The 22,891-nt window shown below is 38.0% G+C and overlaps 1 protein-coding gene and 1 long non-coding RNA gene across 5 annotated transcripts; one reads left to right on the top strand and one right to left on the bottom strand.

The window, feature by feature from the left end:
- On the bottom strand, positions 1-22,180 carry DORIP1 (dopamine receptor interacting protein 1). 4 transcript variants are annotated; one of them, XM_072838427.1, is made up of 5 exons: positions 11,303-11,608; positions 8,097-8,621; positions 6,134-6,223; positions 4,612-4,746; positions 1-166 (listed from the first exon to the last, which is right to left on the bottom strand). In XM_072838427.1, exons 2-5 carry the CDS (start codon positions 8,618-8,620, stop codon positions 88-90), a joined length of 828 nt encoding a protein of 275 aa, XP_072694528.1. In that variant the 5' UTR covers position 8,621; positions 11,303-11,608; the 3' UTR covers positions 1-87. The 4 variants fall into 4 exon arrangements, with proteins under 4 accessions (XP_072694528.1, XP_072694527.1, XP_072694525.1 ...); XM_072838426.1 differs by lacking the exons at positions 1-166; positions 11,303-11,608 and adding exons at positions 1,693-3,615; positions 21,991-22,180; XM_072838424.1 differs by lacking the exon at positions 1-166 and adding an exon at positions 1,693-3,615 and having other exon boundaries at positions 11,303-11,604.
- Positions 11,108-12,707, top strand: LOC140639890 (uncharacterized). Its single transcript, XR_012036544.1, has 2 exons — positions 11,108-11,724; positions 11,903-12,707. It is a non-coding gene; the product is annotated as an uncharacterized lncRNA (long non-coding RNA).
- Positions 22,181-22,891: the final 711 nt, after the last annotated feature.

Raw genomic sequence — 22,891 nt, 5'->3', positions numbered from 1 at the left:
CACAAGAAGCAGGCTCCATGCAAGGAGCCTGATGAAGGACTCGATCCTGGAAATCCAGGACCAGGCCCCTGAGCCAAAGGCAGATGCTCAACCGCTGAGCCACCCAGGCGTCACAACTTTGCCATCTTCAAATGATATTCCCCTTGGTACCTTCCAGAAGACCTCACTGAAAAAAACAATAGGTGAAAACTATGGAACTGATTGCTTACTGAGTGTATGTAAATAATATATATTATCACACAGAAATCAGCATATAAAGAAATCATCTAGCCCCAGAGGCCTCCCCACTAACTTCCTCTTCAACCTAAGACAAAATCAAAGGTTATGTTCTCTCTGGGATCAAATTAAATTCGAGGCTCAAGGCTGTCCCCATGACCAGATAGTGAACCTTGGGCCAGCTGCATGGGTAGGAACCTGTTAGGCATCAAGCCATTGAGATAAACTTCAAAAGCTGATTGTAGCTTTTAAAGCAGAATTTGGTGATTTTAAACGTTAGAACACTGATAAAGATGAGAATATAAGCGTTTGATTTGGCTTATATTCAGCAGCAATAAATGCAGTCATTTTTGCTTGAATTGCTTACCTTTTATGCCTATAGCACATTACAGTTATTTTCAAATAAATATCATTAAATCATTTAAAGACTAAACTGTTGATGTGCTCAACATGCACAGCTTTTTATGGGTCATAGGAGTTATTTGCTTATATAGCTTGTTTGCTCATACTCCAGGAATAAAATAGAACATTAGAGTCACCCTAGTAAGCATGTCCAAGGTAGTTATCTTTAGTTTTTCTTCCTCTTTGTTTGGATCAGATCCAGTGACAATGCCTCAGATATTATTATTATTTTTTTTAAACTTTTTTAAAAAATTTTTTATTTATTTATGATAGTCACAGAGAGAGAGAGAGAGAGAGAGAGAGAGAGAGAGAGAGAGAGGCAGAGACACAGGCAGAGAGAGAAGCAGGCTCCATGCACTGGGAGCCTGACATGGGATTCGATCCCGGGTCTCCAGGATCGCGCCCTGGGCCAAAGGCAGGCGCCAAACCGCTGCGCCACCCAGGGATCCCTGCCTCAGATATTAAATCAACTCTAATAATAACGAAAAGCAACTTTGAAGGATAAATGTAAGATTATTTGCTAAACAAGGGGCAGAGGTTTCTTTTCTTCAAAGAGGTTGGACATTCCTCCCTAAATTTGCTTTATTTGTTCTTTATCTCCCTCTGATTGAGGCCAGGGTTTTCAAATCATTTTTTTTTTCTTCCATGAGGTATAATTACGGTGTTGGGCATTTTTATTAAAAATATATTACGATTATTTCCTCATATCTTTCACTGCTCCCCTAACCCCGTCCCCCACACTCTAGCAGTCCAAATTTTTCTAAGGGTGTTTAAGGTTGTAATTTTCCATACCCTCGCTTCATATTCTGCAGATCATTTAATTACTTTCACCTATTTTCTACCCACTATTTGGTCAGCAGGGGAAATTGCTTTTTTCTACAAACCAACTACTACAATAACGATAAATTACCTATTATCCTTAAAATCCAACCCTCTTGGAATCAGGGTCCAGAAGGCATACTTAAAATCTACTACACATTAAGTTCCTTACTGATAGAAGCAACTGCCCAAATAAATACTTTAAAAGAAAAGATCTAAAAAGTTCATCAGTAACACAGAATCTGGGAGACTTACTTGTATATAAAAGAGGTAGAAAAATATATTTTTTATTTACATATTCAAGGTAGTCAAGATTTTAACAAACATCTTAATCCTCACAACAACCCTGTGAGGTAGGTAAGTCATTTTTTTTGTGATAAACTAGTATTATTTCAAATAAAGTGCAATTCTTAAAAGAACAATCTGCATTAATAATTAACAAACCACTTATGTATATGCTAATATTTGTTTTTGTATATTTTGATTCATGCAATAAGGTGTCCCCAGAAAAACTCAATATAAATCAAATTCTATGTAAATACACGTGGGGGATTATTTAAATAAACTCTGGGGTAGATTTTTTGTAAAATAAATCACTATTTTTTATCCTATGTAAGACGTAATTTTCAAAGTATTTGCTCAAAGTGAGACATTCTCAGCATTATACTCAAATTTATTCATTCTTAAGTTCTTTCAATATGGCACAAAGCCAACGTAAGACTTAATTTACTGAATTAAATCTTACCAATTTGGTATACGGCAGTGAACTGTGTTGTCATGTAGTAATCTCCAAGTATACTGCATGCAATCTCAACCCAAAACCTAAGATGGACTGTAAACTGAAATTAAACACTGAAGTGGATGTTGATAATTGCAAAAAGTATTTTCCCTTGAGATTACTTTTTCCCTTAAAATTGCAAAAGGAAGAAAGATCTTAGGGTTTTGAAAACAAACATAATTTCTGATAACTATAAAATTCTAGTCTATAAAATTCTAGTGATTTATATTGCAAATCAAACCCTCATGCTATCAGTTTACTACTTACAAGGAAGCCAGTAGTTACTCTAAAAATTTAGGTATTCTTTTTCTCTGTGCCAATATGACTTACAAGGAGAAAAATATTCCAGGCACCATTTTCTCTTAAATATATATTTAAAGTACATTTCTATTGTTAATTCAGCATTAGTAAGCATCCAGTAAGTTGCCTGATATTTATAGTTGTCTTATCTTCAGAATAGATTTTTATTATATTTCCATTATATTTAATTATATAATTTATTTGTAACAATAATTATAATTAAGCTTGCAAAGTTTAGTTAACACTTAAAATCTGCTGACAGGTTTATAATACTTTAGAGCAAGTGGTTAAAATAATTTGCCATTATAAAGAAATAATTCAAGTCCAGAAAAACATTCTCACCAAAGTATTTTTAAAAACAGCTGCAGGGAAATTAGGCAAATCAACAGGTAAAAAAGACTAAGCCATCTCTAAGTTCTACATTCAAATCCATACTAGATCCAACAGTGCACTTTGGATTTTAGTGAGGTAGGGCAAAAAATATAGTCAGATACATTTTGTACTGTTAAATTTATATAAACTGAAATACTGACTTGTACCCAGGTTTTATTTGAACAACCAAAAAGAAAAACTGAGAATTCAAATGGTGAAGTATTTTCTTGGTTTTAAAGACAGAACTGTAAAAATCTTTTGAGTACATATAAATAAAAAATACAAAGGCTACAAGATATATTTTATTTCAACATAAAGTATGCCTGTATAAAAAACCCAGGACATAGGAAAAAGAAATACAAACATTTTTGCATAGATTTTCTATATATAATATTTACCTGGGGCTGAACACCGGAAAATATACCTCTGAAACTAGTATAGTTTAACTATTTCCTTGGATACCAAGTATATACAAAATAAAAGCCCTTCATCTGGGGGAGGATGGGCAGGCGGGAAAACAATTTAATTTAGCATCAGTCTATATTTATTTCTCTGTTGCTCGAATATAAACCAATGATGACAAGAGGAGAAACTCTGGGGGTTTATTTAACAAAATTAAATTCACATTTCTGAGGCCATCATAGTGCATCCAATGTCCATCAATCTGGAAAGCTGCAGAATAATGATGTTCCTCTTTGTTAAATAATGTGGCACCTTCCAACAAGTACCTGCAAATTAAATGATAAAGTGTAGCAAAAAAGACAAAATTCTTGAACATTAAGTTTTTTTTTAAAGTAGGTTTCATGCCCAGTGTGGATCCCAACACGAGGCTTGAACTAACAACCCTGAGAACAAGACCCAAGCTGAGATCCAGATTTGGATGCTTAACCAACTGAGCCACGCAGGTACCCCTTAAATTCTTAATTAAGGAATAAAAATATTGATAGTTTGCATTCTAGTCCCTAAAAAATATATCCGTCTATAAAAAATCATGTACTATAATTAATTGGTAATTTGGGGTAAAATATTTAAGAATTTAAAAAATTGATATAATTTAAGAATTTTGAAAAACATTTTAACAGATTAACTCTTAATCTGTATCATTCTATTAAATAAGAGAAAGTACACACATACAAAACCTAATTTTAAAGGCAAAAAGTTAATAGACCCTGTATGTCCTAGCTTGTATGCAGACATTTTTATTTATGATGCTGAAAGTAACATTTTTTGTTTAAACGATAACCTTGTACTATACACTACTTTGACCTGAAATACAAGTAATAGCCAGTTGTTACTGTTTATGACATATCAGGTACTATTCTAAACACTTTACATGCATTGCCTCATTAAATCCTCCAATAATGTACCAGATAGGTGCTGTCATCTCTGTTTTACAAGATAAGAAACTGATCTGTAAGCTGGTTAAGTTCTGCCCCATGGTTACGTAGCTTATAAAACGTGGGGCTGGGATTTTTTTTTTTTGGGGGGGGGGGCTGGGATTTAAACTCAATTCTGTTTCATAGTCCAACCACTATGCACACTGCCAGTGACTAACCCCCTGTAGTGGATTCTAGTCTTATTCAGAAGACACAGAATTACAGATAGCTATGATTTTTTTCAACAGTATGCCTTTAAGGGCTAGCCATAGTCATGATAGAATAGCAGAGAAATAGAATCAATTTACTTTTTATTAATTTTATAAAACACACAAAAAAGCCACCTACTTGTGATCAGATAAATCCAAGTAATATGGTACATATGCCAGATCTTCAGATTTCCAATGCTGCATATTTAAGACAACAAAAGGGGGTGCCCCATGGCAGAAAACTCGCTGGGAAAATTCTCTTAAGCCACCACACCTAAAATTGAAATAGGCATGAACTTTATTATACTTTAAACTCAACTGCCTTTTATCAGTTCTGGGTTGTCTTTATTACTTAATTTCATAATAAGTATAATTAACTATTTTAGGTATAGGTAATGGTGTGGCTATATTAGTATTTTATATACCTATACCCAGAAGTATATAAGCTGTGAGATTCTATATATATAAGAAATAAAAAAAAAAAAAAAAAAAAAGAAATAATACGTGCAGGGACGGCTGGGTGGCTCAGTGGTTGAGCACCTCCCTTCGCCCAGGGCATGATCCTGGAGTCCCAGGATCCAGTCCCACATTGGGTTCCCTGCATGGGGCCTGTGTCTCTGCCTCTCTCTGTATCTTTCATGAATAAATAAATAAAATCTTAAAAAAAAAATATTACTTGTAAAACTCCAGGAAAAGCTCTAGCTATTTTTTTTCTAAGCTTATATAAACATGTAGTGTTTTGAAATGATAGAAAAGCTTTCATGTGTAGATACATTTTTTTTCTCAGCTGGTTTCAAAGGAAAATACTGGCAGAGAGATAAATAGTAGGACTCTTCCAGTCCTCTTTATATTGCATAAAATTCCCTAATTGCATCTTTTTGCCATTAGGATGAAACAAATTCTGTTTTCTTAGTAGTATCACATATTAAGCATATGGATCAGAATACCACAAATCAGAATATCACAAATACAGTAAAATCTCGATTAACCGGAATACTCAGGGCACAGTATTTTGATTCACAAATTTTACTGACTAAAGAATTAACCAGAAAACCATTTTGTTTCAATATTTCCTGTTAAAATACATTAGTTCACTTTCTGGACGTAAGTATAATTAATTGAATGTATTTTATTCTCCCCTTCTTTTGTGATTAAGTTAGCTGTAAGATCACCCTTCTAAATCTTAATTCGCATTGTACAATACTGTAGATGAGAAACTGTTAAGAGACTGGGATGAATATGTTCTGCCCCTTTTGAATTCTTTTTAACTATGTTAAATGTTTTGGTTTCCATTTACCTCTTTCTCCTAAATGAGGAATGCAGAAAAAAATCCAGTTAATTGAGGGTCCGATTAGCTGGGTTCCGGTTAACCAAGGTTTTATTGTACCTACTCAGCAGTGGGGAAAAAAAGAAAAGGCATTTGCTTTGTATTCATCAATTAAATGTAGTATGATATTCTATATAGTGAAGATTGATAATGACAACACAGCATAAAATGGCATAGTAAGCTACAGTAGGTGTTAAGATTCCAAAAACATTAGGCTTCCTAAATACTTGTGAGTTGCTATTTCATAAAGTGTTAACATCAAAGAGCATATCTGTTCAGGTTTCTTTATAAAAAACAGAAATACCTTCACCTTAAATGTGTATTATATACTCACCCACTCTCTTCACACAGTTCAATCCTGGAACAGAATAACTCATCCACAGCCAGTCGTATCAAGTTTCCATGAGGAATTTCTTGGGGAGGACTACAACATTACAAAATCTATGTAAGAATTGCTTTGGAATTTTACATGTTGAATACATTATTAGGATAACAAAATTTTACAGGTCAATTCATTAACAGCAAACAAAGTATAACCTCTATTTTTCATCTTTGTTATAATTATAGAAATCAGTTGAACTTAATCAACATCAATGCAGGAAGCTTTCCAAGAAACATTATACCTTTCTGTAAAGTGATCCTGAAATATGCAGTTGTTACTTTAAAAAATTTTTGAGAGATTTCAGTAGAGGAGATTGTGGTCTTGGGAGAAGAAGGAGGACCCAGAATTATGAGAGCTGCCAATTAATTACATGACTAAATGCAAGCTATAGCCATTGTTGGCTTCTGTTACCTGATTTGTTAAAAAATTTCTTCCTACATATTTCAGAGATTGTTTTATTTTTTTTTATTTATTTAAAAAATTTTTTTATTTATTTATGATAGTCACACAGAGAGAGAGAGAGAGAGAGAGGCAGAGACATAGGCAGAGGGAGAAGCAGGCTCCATGCACTAGGAGCCCGACGTGGGATTGGATCCCGGGCCTCCAGGATCGCACCCTGGGCCAAAGGCAGGCGCTAAACCGCTGCGCCACACAGGGATCCTTCAGAGATTGTTTTAAATATAGGATTAAAATATAGGCAAAAGCCTTAAAAAGTTATATAGAATATATATGGAATATGATGAAAAATATTTCCTTGAGATGCTTAAAATATCAGCATTAATATAGTATTATACATATTTAATTATAGCTCTAAAACATATATAAATTGAAACTAATTTTTTAAAAAACAAATTTCTAAAATGCTTTTTAGTCCATTATAATTTAGAGTAACAAAACTTTTTTCCCTGACAGAGATTTTAAAATCAACCTCATCATATCAGCAGTATAGGAAAATGGACAAATTGTATTTCAGAAACAAGAGAGGCATTAATTGGCAGACTCTAAAAAGAATAAAATACCTTCAGCTTTCCATAAGTAGCAAGATGTTACAATATTAAACTAAATATGCTAAGAAAAAATGCGAATAAGTTAGGGTATCTGATATATATCTTCAAAAGGGAACATCTATTAAGCTGCTTTTCTGGACCACAGGGCCAAATATACTTTCTGACAACAACATGTTTGGGTTTGTTTTTCTGTCCTGTTTTTCCACTGGCAGTTATTCTTTTCCCAGCTCATGTCCTTTGGGGGCTTTAATATTTCCCAACACTCCACTAGAGCTTGCCAGTTTGGCCTTCCTCCCTATCATTTACCAGTCTAGAGGTCTGCCTTCTCTCTCAAAGCCAAAATTCTCGGCAGGCTATCAGCACCTCTCCTAGTCAATGAAAGAGCTCCTCGCATCCTATCTTCTCCAGGTATGAAGATTCCAAGTGTGGGATTTCTGTCTATAATTATGCCCTGGCCATGAAAAGAAGGAATATTTTCAATCTTTTTGTTCATGTAGAAATACCCTATTCAACAGAAATCCATTCCAGAGGTGACACACTCCAGTAGAGTATTAAATGTTCTTTAAGAGGTTATGTTTGTGACACAAAAAATTATCTACAGTCATATTAGCAAATTCAATGCATGAGTAAACATTTTGCATACTAATTCATTACTATCCAAGTTAAATAATAGTTACCAGTTGGTTTTCTAAAGTCAATTCTAAGATATTTGGATTTAACAAATGGTAACACTTTTGTCATGGGACTTAACTACAGTCCTGCCTTTGTGTGGTTGCTATGTGTAAGTAAATGCACAGGATCTGTCTGTACTTTAGGAAACACTTTGACTATATTTATTTATTTATAGCAACATTCACTTAAGAAATATATTATTTTTGCTAAAAGTGACAGACTTTGAAGAAACTTACTTTATATTAATTGTGCGTTGCTGATCTTCCTGCACTCGAGTTGGGCATCGCCAGTTGGAACAGTAACTCTCTTGTATGGTAGACATGAGATTTTCGAGATTTTTTGTAAAATTATCATGCTCATTCCCAAATAAATCAATTATTAATGAAGCTTTATGAACTTCAGATTTGTATTGCTGTTTTTCCATCTTGTCCCAAATCCAAAGTAGCTTCACAGTTGTGAAACTGTAGGTGTCCATTAAATAAAGGAAACAGTCTACAAACTCCCGACCTAAATGAAGAGAGAGTTCCCTGGGGAAGTTTTCATTTTCATTAAGAATGACATATAATAACATCAAGAATCCATCTATGGTGCAGGTATTTTTCAGTCTTATTTCAACATAGAGTGGCGTACAGGAAACTGCTTTGCGGCCAGCTTTGATAGTAAAAACACCTCCCCAAGGAAGAACAGGCCTCCAAAATGAGCGATCTTGGTTATAGTTATTTTTAATTGATGCTTTGATCTCTTCAAACAGTGTCTTCATCCTGCATTTTAAAAGTTTAAAATAGAACATGTAAATTTGTGATTTCATATGCACTCATAAATGCATGAGATATGTTTAAATGAAAACAAAGCTATATAAAGATTCAAATTAGGGGTGCCTGGCAGGTTCAGTTGGTAGAGCTTGTGATTCCTGATCTCCCGGCTGTAAGTCTGAGCTTCATGTTGGGTATAGAGATGACTTAAATATAAAATCGTTAAAAAAAAAAAAAAAAATTCAAATTAAATTTGGTTAGAAGGTCTACCAATATAACGAAAAAATTTAAAGTGATTCAAGCTGAGCCTTTTTTTTTGCAATATGCATGGCCTCTGGAAAGACCACTTAAGAAGCGCAATCTTTTTTGAGGTGCAGGATGAGCATTTGACAGACTTTTATACTAATTATATCTTATATAATTTTATCTGTGACATAGGAAGACCCTGAAATAAAAAATCCTAAATAAAAACAGAGCTATTTGAAGATGCAATCTAAATTTGGTCGGGTGCATTCCTCATGTAAAACCTCCTTAGCTCTTCAAAATACAAGCTGTGCTTCATTTCCTTTTTAATATACATGATTCCACTTATGAAAATGCTATAATGGAATTCTTAGCTGGGCTACAGAATAATGGCCAATTATCTTTGAAAGACCACATATGAAAAGTAATCCAGAGTACTTAACTGAATAGTGCCCAGTTGATACAAAAATCATTTCTATGCACTTTGGGATTTTTCATTTACAGTTTAGGACTATTCTGGATATTCTATTTTAACTATAGAGGCCCTGCTGTGAAGATCTGACTTGGTAAGTAATCTGATTCCCCTCTTTGTATGTTTTGGGAACGAATGGGGGTGTCCTCCTTATTTAAACTATTTATCCTTCTCCTAACCTTGAAGTTAGCTAAGCAATTTGTTTTTAGTCACGGAGAGTATTCTAGTAACACGTTCAGGTCATGTGTAGTATACAAAGCAAAATTGTACAAAGTTAAAGAATGAGGTCCTAATGAAACTGAATTGAAAATACGGCTTTACTTGAGATAATAACTGCCTAAACTAAAAACATCATAGGGTTCCTCAATGTTGCTTCTATGGAAAAGTATATTTTCATGAAAAAGAAAAGCAGGCACAACATAAATCCAATATTCAGAAGTGCAGACCTCTGTGTTTTTGTGTAAGAAATGAAGTTCACAGAGTACAGACTTGCAGAATCACTATGTTGTGCACCTGAAACTAATGTAACATTGTGTTAACTACCGTTAAAAAAAAAAACCAAAAAACTGTTTTTACACTTTAAGTAAATTTAAACCGATTTTACAATACTAGCCGACTAAAAGTTCAGTTCTACAATATAGACAACGCGGGCGCACGCACACACAGTATTTTCAGCTTGAGGCAAGATACTGTGGGCTCTAAAATATTCAACACTATATTTAGTCTTCAGTGTAGCTGTTTATTCATAGTCAGTAACGTGCTGGCTCTAGTCAACCATTTCGGAATAAGAGGGCGTGGCAAATCTGGAGCCTTAGGCAAACACCAACTGTTTCTTAATGTTTTTGGAGATTTTTCAAAAATCCCATGGCATTCAAATGCTTTAAAAATGAAAATAACTTTCTTCATGGTTTCCTTTATTTCTGTGTAATTTTAAAAAACTTTGTAGCAAGGTCACAAGCCTGAGCTCAGATTCCCAAATGTTGCCCTGGGAAGGAATCGTAAATCTCTGCACTGTTTTTCTTCAAACCATCTTTTAGACATGACCGAATAAAGAATAACTACAGCAATGGATATACTTAAGAAAGGCAAACTACAATTTTATGTATACTTATATATATATATATATATCTGTAAAACGAAACTAACTTCTTTAGCCTTTTTGGGGGGGAGGGGGAAGGGAAAGACAGGGGTAGAGAGGACTGGAAGAACTAGAGGACACTTAATCGTTTCAGCATTAAGGTGGTGATTTGTTACAAAGAAAATTACAACAAAAATGAGTAAAAAAAAAAAAAAAAAGAAGTGGGGAAATGGCTGCCAAGAGCTTCACTAAAAATTGTTTTAGGATTTCACCACACCGTCGAAAAAGACTTTGGTTAAGCACTGTATCAGAAGCCCTGGAGGAGGTATGCTGCTGGCATCGCTGTCGGGATTCAACAGGCCCTCCAGTTTAAGTAAGCCAGGAAGACTCCACCGACCTCTATTTCCTTGGCAAAACGACACCTTTCTTTTGCGGTCATTTTCAAGGGTGACAGCGGTCGTGAGAACCTGGACCGCTCGCCCTAGGCACAGAACGCTGCACTCCCTAAGAGCTCGGCGGTCCTAAGGGTCCTCTCTGGAATCACACCCCGAGATAACCTGGAAAAGGGCCACGCGCTCCCCCGTGAAGCTGCACGCGGCTTCGCGGCCGGGACCGGCTGGCCGCGCGGTGGGCGCCCGCCTCCGGCCCCCGCGCTCGGGCCACGCCTACCCCGCCCCCGGCCCTCTGCGCTAGCCAAGGCCCGGCACCTGGGCTGGCCCCGCAAGGCTGGCGGGCCCCCGAGCCCCGAGCAGGTGAAACGGCTGGGCGGCCTTGCCCGCGTCCAGGTAAGGGTCCCCTAAGCGCCTGGGACTGCGGGCGCTGGGCGGCAGAGCCGGGCCGCGGAAGGCGTCCGCACACCGGCCAGTCTCCGTCCACCAGGAAGCCGACTTCTCGTACCTCCCCGGGGACCGAAAACCGCCGGTGCCGCCGCACCCGTCGCCGCCGCCGCTTGCTCATGGAGAGCCCGTGCCGCCGCCGCCGCCGCCGCCTCATCTACTAGCACCGTCCGCTGTCTGGGCCTCCCCGGCGTGAGTGCTGGGCTCTGGCACGGCCTCCATCGCACCCGCCGCGGCGGGAGCCACAGCAGCTCCACCGCCCAGGCCGGATCCGACCCGACCCACGGAGCCAGGACCGCAGGACGCGTAGCTTCTTATTACGGAGGAAGATTCGGCCTGACCTCCTCCGGCCCCCTCCCCCCAGCCCCTAGTACCCAGCCGCCTGACGGCGCTGCTGCGCAGGCGCGAAGACGCCCCTGCCAAACGTGCGTGTGTCGGGGGTGTATGCAGCATCCAGATTCGCCCAATGGGAGCCAAGATCAGGTGCGGGGGGGCGGGACCTCACGGAGAGGGGCGGCGTTCCAGGGTCAGAGGGTGGGTGGGTGGGTGGGACAGCCGGAAGTGGGCCGGGCTTGCGTGGAGGCGGAGCTCTGTTGGCAAACCTGCTTGGCTGTTTTGAGGTTTGTATCCTTTGAGGACCTTGGTTTTCGTTTGCTTCTAGGTCTTGTCTTCTTATGGGCTTAACTCAGAAGGGAAAGCTTCGTTTTCCCAGCAAATTTTAATTATGCAAGCTTTTGATGTAAGTATGTAGTTAAGAAGAGGTGAATCAGTTAGTGGGTTAATGCCTCTCTTTAGTGTTCATAATTTGGCGAGGGTGCTGTAATTTACAGGAAGTTAATAACGTGGAGAGACATCAGGTTGCTTTAGCCCCACTGTGGAGACGAAAACACTTGAGTGTCGGAAATGCCCAAGTACCACACATTAGGTGATGGCTGGGAATTGAAGCCAGAGCTGCTTAGTGCTGGAGTCCGTGGGCTCAACCACTGTTCTATTCAGTAAGCCCTAGTTCTTGTATCCTCGCTTAAAGGGTCGGAGCTTATATGGCTTAGCTCCTGGAGAACCCAGGCCACCCTGGAAAACTACCTTACCCCCCATTACAAATGCAGATACTGTTGAGATATCACCCATCCAACTGTTCAACGAATAATGGTTGTCTGGAAAGTGAAACCCAACCCCCAGAACATGCAATACGGAGAGCTCAAGGCCCGCCCAACACCTCACTGGGCTCCTCGGTCACCGCTGAGTCTGGTGGGCCTCTTGACTAGTGTGATGGTCGGTCAGGGCGCTGACAAGGACCTTCCTTGTGGACCTCTCTCAAAGAGTCTAGTGACAGAGGAGTGGAGGGTACAAGTTTGGCTTTCTCAAGATTATTACTGCAGGTGGTGATAGGAAGAAATGGACATCGCTCAGAGGAGGAGGAAAGAGGCTCTGCCCAAAAGGGAAGAATTAATAATTCTGGCACAGTCTGTTGTTTTTAGTTTCTCTGTTTTTCTTCTTTCTTACGGCATTTCACAGATGAAGAAACTGAGGTTCTGTGTGATTAAACGACTAGTGTGTCTGTATTGGAATTTACATGCAAAAACTTTAGTCTCAACATTAAAACTATTCTGCAAGTAGAACACCCTTGAAAAATGTTTTAAAATGTGGATTATATGCTCAATTGATAATCTTTCACAAGACGTAGAAATTATTTTATACTGATTGGGTTATTCTCTTCCTGAAAACAAAACCCAATAGTGGTGGTTGTCACCATTTCTGGAGAATAGCAGAAACGTGACTCATGCTGAAGCTTAGCTAGGCGAGGGAAGCATGGATTCTTTGCATACTTGGGTAATTCACAAACCTCACTGAAGCCTTTAACCGAGATTTCCATTCTGCTTCCCCTGTGCTCCTCTTAAAATCTGACAAGCTGAGTTGCAGGGCTTTTTTTTTTTTTTTTAAGATTTTATTTATTCATGAGAGACACACACACACACACAGAGGCAGAGACAACAGGCAGAGGGAGAAGCAGGCTCCATGCAGGGAGCCCGACGTGGGACTCGATCTGGAGTCTCCAGGATCGCGCCCCGGGCTGAAGGCGGCGCTAAGGCACTGAGCCACCCGGGCTGCCCAGGGCTTTTTTTTTTAAAGACAGCTTAATTAAGGTATAATTGACATGTAATATGTGGAGCATATCTAAAGTATGTAATTGTGAAGTTTTGAGGTATATATCCCTTATATATAAGTCAAGTGAATAGATCTATCATCCTCAAGTTTCCTTATGCCCCATTGTAGTTTCTTGCTTGCATTCCTCCTTACCTCCCACACCTAAGCAACCACTGATCTAATTTCTGTCATTATACACTCATTTGCATTTTCTAAAGATTTATGTAAGTAGAATCAGACGGGTTTTTTTTTTGGGGGGGGGTCTAGTCTCTTTTGCTCAGTATCACTATCTCAACATTTGTCCATATTGTTCTGTGTACCAATAGTTCATTCCTTTTTATTGCTGAGTGTATTCCATTATATGGTTGTACTGCAACTTACCCACTCATCTGTTGGTAGACATTTGGGTTGTGTCTAGTTTGGGGCTATTACCAATAAAGCTGCTATGAACATTTGTGTACAAGTCTTTGTGTGGACATACATTTCCTTTTTTCTTGGGTAAAAATCTAGAAGTGGAATGGTTGGGTCTTATGGTAGATATATATATTTTTTAAAATTGCTAAATGGTTTTCCAGAGTGGTTGAACTACTTTACATTCCCATCAAGACTGTATTCAGAGTTCCATTTCCCGCACATCCTCACCAATATTTGGTACGATCATTTTTAACTTTAGCCATGCTAATAGGTGTGCAGTGGTATCTTGTGGTTTTAAAGGAGTTTTCCTAATGACTAATGATATTAAATATCTTTTTATGTGCTTATTCACTATCTGTATATCTTTTGGTGAAGCACCTGTTTAGATCTTTGTTCCATTTAAAAAAATTGGGTGGTTGTTTTTGTCTTGAGCGTTCTTTATATGTTCTGGAATATATCTAATATATTCTTTACTAGATATATGCTTTGCAAAGATTTTATTACAGTATGTGGCTGGTCTTTTTGTTTTCAACAAGAATTTTGAAGAACAGAAGTTTTAAATTTTAATAAAGTCCAATCTGTTCTTTTATGGATTGTGCTTTTAGTGTCATTTCTAAAAAATTTTTGCCAACTCTAAGTTCACAAAGACCTTTTACTATGTTTTCTTCTAGAAGTTTTATAGTTTAGGCTGTATATTTAGGTTTATGATGCATTTTGAGTTACTTTTTTTAATGGTTTAAGACATGGATTCCAGTTCATATTTGTTACATATGGATATCCAGTTGTTCCAGCAATATTTCTTAAAAGGTTATTCTTTTTCCACTATTCTGTTTCTCTGCTTTTGTCAAAAGTTATTTGTTCAATATCCTTTTTAAACATTTCATATTTATTCATCACCACTATATGTCAAACTGTGTGCTAACGCTGGAGATATGTATCAGTAAGTGTTCTTTGGTTGCAGAAACTAGAGATCAAATATTCCTAACTTAAATAAAATAGAAATTTATTAGAAGGATGTGAAGAATTAAAGGAAAAGTTGAGCAATTGGATCTCAGCTGACCTGATTGACCGGAAGGCAGATACTTCCACTAAGGACAGTAAGATCCTATTAACAAAAGAAGAGGGAATGGTGGTGGGCAGATATCTTCTGTAGCAGTGCTTCCCAACATTTTTTACACCCCTACATGATAAATGATCAGCTTGGGCAGTGTAGGAGGGTAAACTGGTGGAGATTAGGAGGTGTCTAAATTGGGCATGGTGAAAAAATCCATCACATTTTCTTTATATAATGTAAGAAAAAGGCAAGTATTAGGGAGATATGAAATATTGAATTTATATAAAACTTCTCAATAAAATATATTTAAAAATTTTATGAGAAATTTGAACTTGTTTCCATGATACAATTTTTATTTCAAACCTTTATCCAAACTTAATTATGATAATACGTTAGGAAAAGTGCATATATCATAATTATGTAGCTTAAAGAATTTTTATTTTATTTTTAAATTTATTTTATTTTTTTCTAAGATTTTATTTATTTATTTGACAGAAAGAGAGAGCACGCAAGAGAGCACAAACGGGGAGAGACAGAGGCAGGCTCCTTGCTGAGCAAGGAGTCTGATGTGGGGCTTATTCTGAAAGCCCTGGGATCATGATCTGAGCCAAAGGCAGATGGTTAACTGACTGAGCCACCTAGGCAGCCCTTGAAGAATTTTTATAAAGTGAGCACACCTATTGTGTGTTCCAGTTATATGTACTCGCATAACAAATTACCCTTAAACTTAGTGGCTTATACAACATTTATTTTGCCTTTGAATTAGCAATTTGAGCAAGGCGTGGTAGGTTAACTTAAAGGCTTGCTGCTGGAATCAATTGAAGGCGCCTTGCATCAGTTACATGTTTGGCTGTTGATATTATCTGTTGGCTGTGATTTTAGCTGGGTGACCAGAACACCTCCACAGGGCCTTTCCATGGAATTCCTTGATTTTTTCATAGCATGGTGACTAGGTACCCAGGGTGAGCATCCCAAGAAAGAGGGCCAGGTGGAAGCTCTAGTGCCTTTTGTAACCCTTCATTGGAAATCATGCAGTGTCAGTTCCAGAGTATTCCACAGTAGCCAGTTTGCTGGAGGGGAGTTATAAAGAGCAGCTCATATTGAAGTGGAGGAATTGAGCTCTACCTTCTAATGGAAAGGGTGTCAAAGGATCTGTGGATATGTTTTTAAACTACTTTACTTACCTAACCAGCTAGCTCTCTGATCAAGAAGTAGAATAGGGATCCCTGGGTGGCGCAGTGGTTTGGCGCCTGCCTTTGGCCCAGGACGCGATCCCGGAGACCCGGGATCGAATCCCACATCGGACTCCCGGTGCATGGAGCCTGCTTCTCCCTCTGCCTGTGTCTCTGCCTCTCTCTCTCTCTCTGTGACTATCATAAAGAAAAAAAAAAAAAAAAAAAGAAGCAGAACAATACCAGTGCTCCAATGTTGCCTTCCTGTCATTACCTGCTGCCTCAAAGGTAACCACTATCCTGACTACTAATAGCATAGATTAGTGTTGCCTGTTTTTGTAATTTATATAAATAGAACCATACAATATGTACTCTTTTGTGTCTAGATTCTGTCAGCATTGTGAGGTTCATTCATGTGGTTCTGTGTAGATCTCTGCTTAGTATTCTATTTTGTAAATAGCAAATAATTTAAGTATGTGCTATTTATGCATGTGTATGTATAATTTATGTATGTGTATGTATCCAATTTATTATCAAATATTTGGGTAGTTTCCAGTTTTGTGTAATCTGAGTTCTGATTTAAAATTCTAGTACATATTTTTTGGTACTTGTATATGTAATATACATGTACATTCCTGTTGAAAATACACATGGGAGTTGAAATGATTGGTTTTATGGTATGCATATATTCAATCAATTTTAATTGATACTGCTAACCAGTTTTCCAAACTCTGCCACCTGCAGTGAGTAATCATGATCCTGATTTATTAATGCTATGGTTTGTGCTTGAAATGACTATACACAGTCCCCTTTCAAGACCTATTAATAATTATATTCTCAGATTCTTGATGGTTACATCGACAGAAGGCTGGTCTCAGCTGGCTCCGTTGAGCAGTATTGTAAGAACAAGTGTTTTCAGTCAACAAGGCAGACCCTATGTGACCTTTTTTTTTTATGACCTAACCTCAGAAGTCTACCCAGTTTTTGTCCACATAAGTAGGTAATGACAAAAAGAGGTGATTTTTTTTCAATTGACAAAACATCTTTTATTTGTCATCAGTCAGAATTCAGATATCTTGATCTTTTAAGATTGTAGTCTAATCGTTCTTTCACTGACAGGTGTAAGGTTGAATGAAATTCCTTATGGTAATGACAATGGATTTACAACCCATTCAAATTTTTCATATCAAGGACCTCAAAGTAATAATGATGTTTTTCCCTAAACATACACAGATGTTGATTTACTCATCTTAATAAGCATTATATGGGATTCTAATTAGTAGTAGTAGTAAACTATTTTTAAAATCATTTTTTCCAAAAGTTGAACTTTTGCTTTGAATGTATAAACTTTGTTGGTAGATGTTAAAATAGGTCCAGAGGAATAATGAAGTGAGTATCCTGGGATAGTAAAAGTTCCTTAAAAGGCAAGAGAGAGGAAAAATTTGATATTTGAACTTGGAGACAGAGAACCCATCTGCAGAAGTCATCTTACGTAGCCAGCTCATGCTGACCCCTCAAAGGAGAGACCTAGTGGAATAAACACCCAGATACCATTTTTCTCCCATCTCTGATATTGTGACATGTTGTCAATGCTTTTACTATTTTATTCTTTGAGAGTGGTACCTTTTCTATCTCCCTGGCTTCATTAGTTGACAGTATTGATAATTTTCATGTTGGTTGATAAAATGGGTTGATTCTGCAATTGCATAAGGTCAGATCCATTTTACTCCTGTCTTTTGTGTTGTGGTTGTCATATGTTTTTACTGCTACACAGAAACTTAGGAAATAAGGAAAAACCACCTCTTTTTATTTACCTACAGGTTTGCAATTTCCAGTGCTTTTCATTCTTTTCTGTAGCTCTAAGTTTCCATCTGGTTGATTCACTGCATACTGAAGAACTTCATTTAATATTTTCTGTATTACGTATCTGCTAGGTTAGTTTTAAAAAATGGCTGCACATTCTTTGACACCTTTTCCACTAAGATACTGAGTCTTTATCCCCTCCTCTTGAATCTGGGTAGATTAGTGATTTCTTTGACCTGTACAGAACAGCAAAATGAAACACTATGACATCTGAGGCTAGGTCATAAAAGACTGTGAAGTTCCTGCTTTATTCACTTGAACGCTTGCTTTTAGAGCCTTGAGCTACCATGTGGGAAGACTGTCATTCTGGAGAGACCATATTCTGGTCAACAGAGCAAGCTGAGCCCAGTGGTATAGTCATCCCTGCCAGGGTGCCAGATATGTGAGTGAAGATGTCTTGAATCCTCTAAACTTCTCACTCACCTGGTGAATACCCCTGAGTGACTTCCTTTGATGCCACAAGGAATATAAAGATCACCTAGCTGAAACTTGCCCAAATTCCTGATTCTCTTAATCATGGGATATAATAAAATCATTGTTTTAAGCAATTATTTTTGAATAGTTATATAGTATGAGATAAGTGGAACAAAATTTGGGGTGCTGTTGTAACAAAAACCTAAAACATGGCACTGGCTTTGGGACACTTGTGAGGCAGAAGTTGACAAGATTTTGAGAAGACTGTTAGTGGGATCCTGACAGGCATTGAGGAGGGTGTCAATGAGAACTTAGAAAATAAGGGCAGCCCAGGTGGCTCAGCGGTTTAGTGCCACCTTCAGTCCAGGGTGTGGTCCTGGAGACCAGGGATTGAGTCCCATGTTGGGCTCCCTGCATGGAATGGAGCCTGCTTCTCCCTCTGCCTGTGTCTGTGCCTCTCTCTCTCTCTCTCTCTCTCTCTGTCTCTCATGAATAAATAAATAAAATCTTAAAAGAAAGAAAATAAGAAATAAAAATGTTATTGGAAGCTGGAGGAAAGGAGGATCTTGTTCTGTTATGGCAGGTGGTTTAGCAAATGTATAACATGAACAATCATAAAATATATTTAATGAACTGATGGATCTGGCTTAGAAGATTTTCAGGCAGAATGCTGAAAGTGTAAACTATATTTCATTTATTTGTTTTAAAATTATGTATCATAAGGTATGGATAGACAGAACTGTACTAAAGAAAGAATTGTTCACCTTCCAAACATAATTTAGAGGAACTATAGGAACAAGATCTGAAAATGAAACTATTTCTTATCCTTAGTTTCTCTCAGCAGAAGAAACTCAAAGAGCCACAGAACAAAGATCAAATTCAAGGCTCTGTTAGAAAATCATGGACTCAAGGTAAAAATGAAGCCAAGAGTATTATTGTGAAACTTTTTGTTATGAGTTCAGAAAGAGGTAAAAAGACTTGTACGGTTCTTAAGGGGTTGTCTGTACTACAGTAAGCCTTCTAAGAATCTTAAGGGTATTGTCCCACAGTAGCTTCACAGAGAGCCCAAGGCAGAAAAGATCTTATCTAGAAGATATTTGTGGATGTGGCTTTTTATCTAATGGAATAGATTATAAATTGATATTAAAAAAAATCCACGAAATTTTTATAGTAATAATATCAGCTTATACTGAAAAAAAAAATACCCAAACAGACTGTACAAAATGAAGAGAGACTTTTGGATCCTTAAACTTCTGTGGACAGGAAGTAGGCTCAGTACGCTACTCAGCGACAGAAATGGGTTAGTTCTATGGAAAAGGAAGGATGACTTAGAGGGCAAAAATTAGATCTCAGGGGTAAGAACCAAAAATTATGGAGAATCATTCCTAGGGAGCAGGATTAGGTCCTAATCATGACTGGTAACATATACTCAGCTGGATTTTATAATTTCAATGGATTGGTGACTTTCTATTTTATTCCTTTACTAATTATTATTATTATTATTATTATTATTATTATTATTATTTATTCCTTTATTAAATGATTATCTATTTATTGCAGTAGTTCTATGTCTGTCACATCACCCTCTCTGGGGTATGTGTAGGGGCAGATAACTTGTCTCTTTAGTTTGCAGATTTCCAGATCAAGGTCTGATCCCAGGAAACTACATGGAGCCTCATCCATACCTGGGCTTGATTTATATAATAAGATAATGGACTTTGAACCTGAGCTTGATGTCATGATGGAATGAGACTTGTATGGCATCTAGAGAAGGGGCAAATATATATTACATGTTGGAGGTATATAAACATTTTTGGCTAGAGGGTAGATTCTGCTATTTAAAATCATTTCTACAAATATTTTGGCATTCCTATTTTTTTTTCTCATTAAAGTTTTGTTTTAATGGGTCTCAAAATTCTGTGACAGATTTTTGGTCAAGTTGTTTCCATTAAAAAGTACTGATTTTAAAAAATAATAACTTAAAACTGCCACACACAAACACAAATGGTCCACAAAACATTCTCCTTTCCTTCTGAAGGTTTTATGATGCATTGTTATCATTAACCAGTCTTTTACTATTAAACTTAAATGGCCAATTGACACAAACAGTTCTGAGACTGTTCTTCCACCACTGATTAAGACTGGGGTGGCAGGTATTGGGGATAATATTCATTTAGCCTTCTGAGCTTTCTGGGCAGACTTGGTGACTTTGTCAGCTCCCCTGCCTTCTTGTCCATTGCTTTGATGACACCCACAGCAACCATCTATCTCATGTCACGAACAGCAAAATGGCTCAGGGGAGGATAGTCAGAGAGACAACACACATAGGTTTGCCAGGAACCATATCAACAATCTTGAAATCTGGCAGCATCCCCAGATTTCAAGAACTTGGGACCATCTTCCAGCTTTTTTCCAGAATAACGATCTATCTTCTTCAACTCAGCAAACTTGCAAGCAATTTTGTGAGCTGTGTGACAATCTAGCACAGATGCATATCCAGCACTGATTTGGCCTAGATGAGCCATGAAGGCAGCTGCTTCCATTAGTGGGTCATTTTTGCTGTCACCAGCCACTTTGCCATGATGAACATCGTTGATAGACAAATTCTTGACATCAAAGCCCACATTGTCCCCTGGAAGAGCTTCACTCAAAGCTTCATGGGGCATTTCAGCAGACTTAACTTCAGTTGTAACATTGACCACAGCAAAGGTGACCACCATGCCAGGCTTAAGAACACCAGTCTCCACTAGGCCCACTGGGTCAGTAGCAATACCACCAATTTTGTAGACATCCTGGAGAGGCAGACACAAGGGCTTATCAGTTGGGGCGAGTTGGTGGCAGAATGCAATCCAGAGCTTCAAGCAGTGTGGTTCCACTGGCATTCCCATCTTTACAGGTGACTTTCCACCCCTTGAACCAAGGCATGTTAGCACTTGGCTCCAGCATGGTGTCACCATTCCAACCAGAAATTGGCACAAATGCTACTGTGTCCGGATTGCAGCCAATTTTCTTAATGCAGGTGCTGACTTCCTTAACGATTTCCTCATATCTCTTCTGGCTGTAGGGTGGCTCAGTGGAATCCATTTTTTTTTTTTAAATTTTTATTTATTTATGGTAGTCACAGAGAGAGAGAGAGAGAGAGAGAGGCAGAGACACAGGCAGAGGGAGAAGCAGGCTCCATGCACCGGGAGCCCGACGTGGGACTCGATCCCGGGTCTCCAGGATCGTGCCCTGGGCCAAAGGCAGGCGCTAAACCGCTGCGCCACCCAGGGATCCCTCCATTTTTGTTAACACCAACAATTAGTTGTTTTACACCCAGTGTGTAAGCCAGAAGGCCATGCTCACGGGTCTGCCCATTCTTGGAGATACCTGCTTCAAATTCACCAACACCAGCAGCTACAATCAGGACAGCACAGTCAGCCTGAGATGTGCCTGTAATCATGTTTTTGATAAAATCTCTGTGTCCTGGGGCATCAATGATGGTCACATAATACTTGCTGGTCTTGAATTTCCACAGGGAGATACCAATGGTGATACCATGTTCACCTTCAGCTTTCAGTTTATTCAAGACCCAGGCATACTTGAAGGAGCCTTTTCCCATCTCAGAAGCCTCCTTCTCAAATTTTTCGATAGTTCTTTTGATCCTACCACATTTGTAGATCAGATGGCCAGTAGTGGTAGACTTACCCGAATCTACGTGTCCAATGACGATGATGTTGATATGAGTCTTTTCTTATCCCATTTTGGTTTAGGTTTAGTGGTGGTTTTCATGACACCTGTGTTCTGGTGGCAAACCCATTGCGAAAAAGCAGCTTTCCTCCTATTTGGAAACTATGTTCTTTCCCTTTGAAATGCATAAGCTTGTGATTGCTTCAACTATGGTATATGTCAGAGGTTATGCTTTGTGACTTCTGGGTCTAGGTCATAAAAGACCATGTAGATTCTGTCTCATTTGCTAGAACTCTTAAACTCTTAAAGAAGTATGAGTACCCTGAGGCCCCATGTTGGTGGGGCTGCATATAGTCTCATTGATCTACAGTTCCTGCCAACCCTCACCTTCTAGACATCTCTGCCAATGTGGTAGATTTGTGAGAAGAACCATGTAGATAAAGCAAGATATGTAAATGAATATATCAAGAGAATTTGATGCCACAAGGAAAAGGTTCACCCAACTATGTCTTGCACAAATCACTGAAGATTTTCTCATTACCTTTTATTTTCAAAAATGTGATTACAGTATGCTTCCCCTCCCCAATCCTGTTTTGCTTCATTGAGCTTGGATCTATGGGCTTATGTTTTTCATCAAATTTGAAAAAGGAAACTCCCATTATCTTGAAAAATGTATTTTTCTGTGCCAATGTCTCTCTCCTCCCCAATTACAATTATGTTAGCCACTTAATATTATCTCATAGTCCGTTGAGTATTTGTTAATGTTTTTCAACTGTTTGTCCTTTCTCTGTTTACTTAGGATAATTTCTGTTGCATGTCTTCAAGTTTACTTGTCTTCATCAGAGTCTAATCTGCTATGAGGTCCATTCAATAAAATTTTCATGTCACATATTGTCTTTTTCTACTTGTAAAATATCTT

The sequence above is a fragment of the Canis lupus genome, chromosome 9 (assembly GCF_048164855.1).
Source record: "Canis lupus baileyi chromosome 9, mCanLup2.hap1, whole genome shotgun sequence".
NCBI classification, from domain to species: Eukaryota; Metazoa; Chordata; class Mammalia; order Carnivora; family Canidae; genus Canis; species Canis lupus.
The sequence above is the reverse complement of the archived record's forward strand: the minus strand, read 5'-3'. Positions and strand labels throughout refer to the sequence as shown.